Source organism: Penaeus vannamei, chromosome 7 (genome assembly GCF_042767895.1).
Source record: "Penaeus vannamei isolate JL-2024 chromosome 7, ASM4276789v1, whole genome shotgun sequence".
Lineage (NCBI taxonomy): Eukaryota > Metazoa > Arthropoda > Malacostraca > Decapoda > Penaeidae > Penaeus > Penaeus vannamei.
This window is the reverse complement of record NC_091555.1, coordinates 11,226,011-11,233,510: the sequence shown is the minus strand read 5'-3', so window position 1 is coordinate 11,233,510 and position 7,500 is coordinate 11,226,011. Positions and strand designations below refer to the sequence as shown.

General features: G+C 54.3%; 1 protein-coding gene across 1 annotated transcript in view; it reads right to left on the bottom strand.

Annotated features, from left to right (window-relative positions):
* The window catches only part of LOC113807987 (collagen alpha-1(II) chain), a 20,666-nt gene that overhangs the window by 1,186 nt on the left and 11,980 nt on the right, over positions 1-7,500 (bottom strand). The window contains exons 2-17 of the mRNA XM_027359304.2: positions 6,800-7,249; positions 5,925-5,950; positions 5,669-5,794; positions 5,424-5,535; positions 5,147-5,271; positions 4,845-5,051; positions 4,520-4,727; positions 4,226-4,413; positions 3,915-4,131; positions 3,053-3,303; positions 2,515-2,928; positions 1,925-2,410; positions 1,547-1,816; positions 1,217-1,432; positions 394-1,090; positions 7-185 (exon numbers count right to left, since the gene is read on the bottom strand). Of these exons, the coding sequence (XP_027215105.2) occupies positions 7-185; positions 394-1,090; positions 1,217-1,432; positions 1,547-1,816; positions 1,925-2,410; positions 2,515-2,928; positions 3,053-3,303; positions 3,915-4,131; positions 4,226-4,413; positions 4,520-4,727; positions 4,845-5,051; positions 5,147-5,271; positions 5,424-5,535; positions 5,669-5,794; positions 5,925-5,950; positions 6,800-7,249 (4,172 nt within the window). The remainder of the gene's footprint in view (positions 1-6; positions 186-393; positions 1,091-1,216; positions 1,433-1,546; positions 1,817-1,924; positions 2,411-2,514; positions 2,929-3,052; positions 3,304-3,914; positions 4,132-4,225; positions 4,414-4,519; positions 4,728-4,844; positions 5,052-5,146; positions 5,272-5,423; positions 5,536-5,668; positions 5,795-5,924; positions 5,951-6,799; positions 7,250-7,500) is intronic.

Below are 7,500 nucleotides of genomic sequence, written 5' to 3'. Positions count from 1 at the left end.
CGTTACCTCGAAGCCTGGGCTGATTTCTTCTCCGAGCCAGGTGAGGCCTCGACTTCTGCCGCGCCAGTTGAACTCTTCCGTCATGCCGGGCTTGGGCAGCACGCACGTTGCCTTCTCCTCCATGTCGCAGTGCACGACGATGGCGTCCTTGACGTCACCCTCATTGGGATCGACGAAGTATTCGCCTGAAAAAGATAAATGTGGCTGATGAATATGTATATATAAATGTCACAGCATTTGTAACTATAGTTCATGTAACTGATATCATTGTCGGAATAACGCTCTACTATTATTGCAATCCCAATAGGAAATTGTTTATGTTAGTAACATAAGACATCTTGTCGCCCCCTGATACCACAATCTTTATGCGTATCGTGTATCACTATCGCTTACCACTTGGGAGTTCTGGATGAGCATATGCGAGATCGCGGCAGGTCTTTGCAGGAGATTCCTTGGTGCCTTCCGGCTTGAGGAACTTCTTGAAGGAGGTCTTGAGCTGTTCGTAGGCCTTGGTGATGAGGTCGCGGCGCTCGTCGTCCGTGATCTCCTTGCCGAAGAGGCGGGCCGGGACGTCGGAGTCGTCTCCCTGCAGTGGGTCGGGTCCCTTGGTCTGGTCCCGGTTGAGGAGGGCGGCCAAGGTCATTGCGTCGTAGCCCATGGACTCACCAGGAGGACCAGGCGGACCAGCAGGACCAGGAGGACCTGGGGGACCTGAGGAGCCGTCTTCGCCAGAAGGACCGCGGGGACCGGGGGGACCCATGATACCTTGGATACCAATACCTCCGTCGCGTCCAGGCGGACCCTTGGGGCCAGGCTCGCCGGATGGACCAGGGGGACCAGCAACGCCAGGAACACCCTTGTCACCAGAAGGACCAGAGGGACCGGGCAGACCCTGGAGACCAATAAGACCGCGGTGACCCTTGGCTCCCTTCGGTCCTGCTGCACCAGTGTCTCCCTTCTCGCCTTGAACGCCAGGTGCGCCAGGCTTGCCTCGAGGACCAGAAGGTCCCTCCACGCCCTGAGGTCCAGTTTCTCCGCGGTCTCCTCGTTCTCCTGTTGGGCCAATAGGTCCGGCCGGGCCCGGAGGTCCCTATCATAGACAAAAAGGGTAGAATTAGTGATCGTATAATAGCGCAGCCTACACCAATCTATTACTAAAGTTCTTGCAATCGCGTGCATATAAATGCAAGTGCAAATAGTTGAGGATAGCACTCACGGGCAGACCAGTGGGTCCAGGGCTGCCAGTTTGTCCAGGGGATCCGGGGGGTCCTTTGTCTCCTGTGCGTCCAGAAATACCGGGGGGTCCGGGCTTGCCATCTGCACCAGGAGCGCCAGTGTCTCCAGATGGGCCAATGGCGCCGGGGGGACCAGTAAGACCAGGTGGGCCGACGGGACCTTCAGCGCCGCGCTTTCCTTCTGTGCCAGGCTCTCCCTGTTAACAGATTAAAAAAAAAATTAATGTACCTAGTTTTTATCATATACTATCTAGCTGTACATATCTGACACACAACCATGTATTGGGAGTTTGAAATGCATTGTTAATTACCCGAGCACCGGTTTGTCCACGGAGACCAGGTGGGCCAGGCGGGCCAGGCAGACCAGGAAGGCCACGTTCTCCTGAAGGTCCAGGAGGACCAGGCTTTCCAACTTGACCGATTCGGCCCTGGGGACCGGCCTCACCCTTGGGACCTTCGGGTCCAGGGGCACCAGGCTGACCTGATGGCCCTGGAAGGCCAGGGCGTCCTGTGTCTCCAGGGGAGCCCTTGATGCCAGGGTTGCCAGCCAGACCAGTTGGACCCGGTTCTCCTGCAGATCCCTGTGAAGAAGGAACAGTTAACAGTAAAAAAAATCCTTATGTAGCGCTGGTTTGGGTTCGAAGTGTTGCACACAGGACGTCATTCCAAGTGAAATAAACGACACTCACAGGAGTACCGGCGGTGCCAGGTCGCCCAGGTGGACCCATGAGACCAGGTTCACCTCGCTGACCGCTCTCTCCGCGTTGTCCCTTGGCACCGTTGAGGCCGGGCAGTCCCTGGGAACCGGTGGGGCCAGGCTGGCCCACTGGTCCAGGATTTCCTTGCGATCCCTTCTGTCCGGGAAGACCACGCTGGCCCTTCGGTCCTCCAACGCCAGGAGGCCCAAGAGGACCTGGGAAGCCCTGGATACCCTGCTGGCCCTGAGGACCTCTCTCGCCCATCATGCCGTTTGCACCGGCCTCGCCAGGAGGACCTGGTGGACCAGGGTCTCCCTTTTCTGCTGGCTCTCCAGGTGGACCCGGGGGACCCATGACACCCTGAGGACCTTGGTCACCTTGACGACCTGGGGGACCTTCAGGACCGGCTCTTCCGATGCCTCCTCTCTCTCCCTTCTCTCCGGGCAGACCAACGGGACCGCGACCGCCAGGAAGACCCTAAGAACGAGAAGGTGCTGTTAGTTATGCAGGCTTCTGTCTCGACGTGGCGGACTGAATTTATTTTTTGCTACATTTGTGCCGAAATCTTCTCTGATACTCACAACAAGACCAGATGGACCGGCGTGACCCTTTTGGCCAGAGGGACCTGGAGGACCTGCTGGTCCGTCGGGGCCAGGAAGGCCAGACTCTCCTCGGGCTCCAGTCTCTCCGGGTGGACCTTGAGCTCCTCGCTCTCCGGGGAAGCCTCGAGTACCGCGCAGGCCAGGGCCGCCAGGAAGACCACGAGGACCTTGCAGACCCGCCTCTCCGTCCTTGCCAGCCGTACCGTCTCTTCCGGGGGCGCCAGGGAGGCCTTGGAATCCACGTGCGCCGGGAGGACCAGGGGGACCGCGCTCGCCAGAAGGACCGGTGGGGCCAGGCTGGCCGATGGGACCAGCGGATCCGTCCTTACCAGGGTCACCTCGAGGGCCGGTGGGACCGGTTTCTCCAGGGGAGCCTTCCTTGCCTGGTTCGCCCTAGAATTCAGAGAGGTTTCCGTCACTTTATGTTACTGAAGTTCCCCTGTGGAAATCAACTGTGCATTGCATTAGTCTTGTTTCCAAATATATAGATATAATGCAGGGACATGTAATGACTTACAATCTGTCCTTGTGCCCCTGGCATTCCCATAGGGCCTGGGAGACCCTGAATGCCCTGGGGTCCTTGGTCGCCTGGTTTGCCGTCAGCGCCGGGGGCACCTCGCTCGCCGGGGCGACCTGTCTTGCCAGGGGGACCTGAAAGCCCTCCAGGGCCTCGCAGACCGCGTAGGCCGGGCATGCCAGAAGGACCAGGGTTTCCTTCGCGACCCTTCTGTCCGACGTTTCCGGGGGGTCCAGGGTCGCCGCTTTGGCCTGCAATGCAAAAGGGCTTCCTTCGTCACTGAAGCTTCTCTCGCCCCCACGCGGGAGGCGTCTTGCCAGGCGCAGTGGCTGCTCATGCGCCAGGGGCGTTGCAGTGTAAATAAATCACGATGACAAAACTAATCACAGTAGTATTTGCAAAACCATAATGACATTAATAGCAACAACATTAGCAACTAATATAAATACGATAATAATGAGAATGATGATACTGACATTCATAATAATGATAATAATAACGATGATAATGAAAGTAGAACCTAATCATAATCATAAACATGATAATGATAATAATGATTATGATTATGATGATTATAATGAGGATGGTAATGATGGTAATAATAACATTAATAATGATAATAACAATGATAATAATGATAATAACAGCGATGATAATGACAATAATGATAATGACAACAATAATACTAATGATAATAGTAATAACAATAATAATAATAGTAATAACAATAATAATAATAATGATAGCTATAAGAATAATGGTAATGATAGCAATAATGATAATAATAAACATGATGATAACTTTGGGAGTCTATTTACATTAACATAGATGTACAAAACGAAATGAAAATAGACGTTCTCACCCTTGGGTCCAGGGGGTCCGTCAGCTCCTGGGAGACCTCGGCCTCCAGGGGGTCCTCGTTCTCCCTGAGGGCCCAATCCTCCAGAAGGACCGACCATGCCTCTCTTGCCTCTCTTGCCAGGGGATCCGGGGGGCCCGGGAAGGCCTCGGGGGCCTGGGGTTCCTCCCTCGCCCTTCATACCGAACTCTCCCTTGAAGCCTCGCTCGCCGGTCAGACCCTGAATAAGGATATTAATTAGTCCTCCGTCGGCAGCAAAGGGGCGTTCAGCTCCCTTCAAGTAATTCCAGACAGACCAGCACGGCGACACTCACCCTCTCGCCCTTGGCGCCAGGAACACCGGGGCTGCCAGGAAGGCCAGGGGGACCTCGAGCTCCGGGGAAACCGGGAGGACCAGCATCTCCCTGGGTACCAGGAGCTCCCTTTTCTCCGGCAAGTCCGTCTTTGCCCGAGGGTCCCTGGGGGCCTGCCTCGCCGGGGATGCCGGGTTTGCCAGCCTCGCCTGAAAGAAGATTGCGGTTGTTGGAAAGACTCGTCCAGAGAAAGGGAACCGTTTCCCTGCCGTGTGCCAAGAGAGTATTGCCAGAGTGAAGACAGCAGTTTCTTACCTCGTGGACCTTGAAGACCCTGGGAACCCTTGGGGCCTTGCACACCCTGGTCACCCTTGGCGCCAGCGCTGCCAGGGAATCCGGGGGGGCCGGGCTTTCCGGGGCCACCGGGGGGACCTGGGGGACCTGCAATGCCGTCAATGCCACGCAGACCAGGAGGCCCTGGGGGACCTTCTCGACCGCGCTCACCGCGAGGACCTGCAGCACCCTGGGAAGAAAAATGCCTTGTCACTTTGCTCTGCCACCTCGGCGATCACTTGCTGAGAATAAAGCCATGAACGAAAGGCGCGGACGCGTCCAGCGACAAACATGCATGATGCCTTACCATGGGGCCGATAGGACCAGGCTGTCCAGGAGGACCGGAGGCTCCCTTGTCTCCAGACGATCCCTGTTCACCCTTGGCGCCGTCGAGACCAGGGAAGCCACGGTGTCCCTTCACACCAGGGAGGCCTGGCATTCCGGGGAGGCCACGAGGCCCAGGGGGGCCAACAGCGCCTGGGGGACCTGCAGCTCCATCCTCACCGTTCTCTCCCTAAAAAACATAATTACACCATTAGTGGTTCTTAGAAGTGAGGCAAGGGAAATAGAGGCAATCAGGACATTTTCTAGTCTGGAGAAACGACTTACATCTTTTCCAGGAATACCAGGGAGACCGCGTGGACCAGGTGGACCGGTTGACCCGGAAGGTCCGGGATCACCTGGTTCGCCTCGCATACCCTGGAAACCCTGAGGACCGGCGGGACCGGGGTTACCTGGAAGCAAAGACCCAATGATTGTTTCCTCTTTCTGGATAGTTTACTTTGAGTCTCATATAGGACACACTTTTCTTAATCAACAGCTTCAACAGAAGGAAGCACATTCATCGCGTTCGTCACTCCTGCAATAAACGATAAGGGCAACGTACCTGCGGGACCTCTCGGGCCGATGGGACCGACTTGAGCCTGCAGTTCGTAGCTCAGGGCTGGCCCTTTCTCGCCTCCTTGTGACTGCGACAGCTGGGATATCCATGGTGTGATCTGCAAATAACGTGCGCAAAGTTAGGGACGCCACAACGAAAAATGGGGTCTACAAGTCTCCATTTCATGTCCAACAATATACAAAACACAAAGAAATTCATCAAGTAAATAAAGAGAAAAATGTCCCACTCACGTCGGGCATGGGTCCAGGAGGGCCAGGGTCACCGGGGATGCCAGGGGTGCCTGGCATTCCCGTAGGACCTCGTTCGCCTGGTGATCCTGCAGCTCCTACCGCGCCTCTGTCAGTGTCTGGCTGGGTCTGTGAGTAGAGAGCAAGGGTTGTTTCGGTGTTTCGAGGAGGGAAAAAGATTTCAAGGGGGAGCTAATGTGGACATTATTCCAAAGAAAGTATTCGTCAGCAAACTGAATTAGGGCTAGGTGATACTTACTGGGCCCACGATTTCCGTTGGTTCTTCTGAAAATGAGAAAAAACAAACAAAACTATCAATGGATGAAACTTGAAAGACAATGTTTGATATCAATGCCACTTGTCATCATAGAGTTACAATGTTATAAGTGGTTGAGTAGTTGATATATATTATATCTTGATCTTTGCACTTGTTAAAAACATGGCAAAAGCTTTGCCTCAAGCCTTATGAAGGATTTGACGCCATACAGAGAAATGCTCTTTGTAGAGATCAATAATTTGTTATTTCACCTTATGGTATTACAATAGCAATAAAGCCTTGAATAATAGTCTGGGTTTGGAATGGACAGTGTATTCAAGAAGTAAAAACAAGTAAATATACGTAAAATACTTATCTATAGATACGGCACGTACACTTGATAATATTCCTGACTAGAAATAAAGCTATCACACCGAATCAAGTCTACTTTTCATTCCCCGGTAGATCAGTATGTGATGCAGGAGTCTATCTACAGTTACAACTGAGAAAGTTAATCCAAGACCAGCAAGGAGGCTGGTGTGAACCTGGACATAATGAGAATCCTACATTATCTAGATAACAATGGAAATGTGTAGGAAATAATTTAAATGATTATTCAGAGTAAGAAAGATTACAGAAGTAGCGACGTGCTAAAGGATGACCAAGGAATCTGAAAACCAAATGAGTAGACGAAGAGCATAGACAAGATTGGAAGGAAGGTGGCGTGTCCTAACGGAAGGAGTCTAACGCTTCATGAAGGAAGTGAAAATCTCGATGAGAGACGTGATGGAAGTGAGCCCCGGGCGGTTTGTGAAGAGAAAAGCCTTCCCTCAGGAGCCCTGCGCCGTCGGCTCCTCGGCGCCAAGCCCCGGCCATACCTTCCGTCGGCCGGCGATCTGGGCGCTGGCCCTTTGGCCGTCGCGGCCTGGACGCTCTTCTTTCGTAATCCAGTTCCCGTCTCGGCGTTGGCGGTGGCGGAGGCGGAGGTGTAGTTGTGGTGGTTGTGGTGGTAGTGGTCGTGGTAGTGGTAGTGGTTGGGGGTTCAGTTTGTTCATAGGGATCGCGCCCGTATGGGTCATACGGCGGCGGCTGCGTGGCATAGGGGTCGTAGGGGTCATAGGGCGCCGGCGTGGCATAGGGGTCGTAGGGGTCATAAGGCGCCGGCGTGGCGTAAGGATCGTAAGGTTCCTCCTCCTCCTCAGGGTCAGGGTAGGGGTCATACGGGGCCGGCGTGGCATAGGGGTCGGGTGACGCCTCCGCCTCATAAGGGTCATATGATTCATCGGGTCCATATTCATCATAATCGTCGTAATTATAATAATCGTAATCTGCAAGAACAAGGGGTGAACGGACGACAGTGAGTAAGGGAAGGGGAGCGAGGGGGAGAGGGGGTGCGGCGGAACCTACCTGGGCACACCGGGCAGCACTGGCCCAGGGGGATATATTGGTTCTCGCACTCAATCTCGGGGCACAGGACGCCAGCGCAGTTGTCGTCGCAGGGGGTCTGTTCGCAACTGACTTCACCCGCCACGCATGTGCAGCGGGTGCAGTCGTCTGGGTCAAAGGACTCGCCATCGGC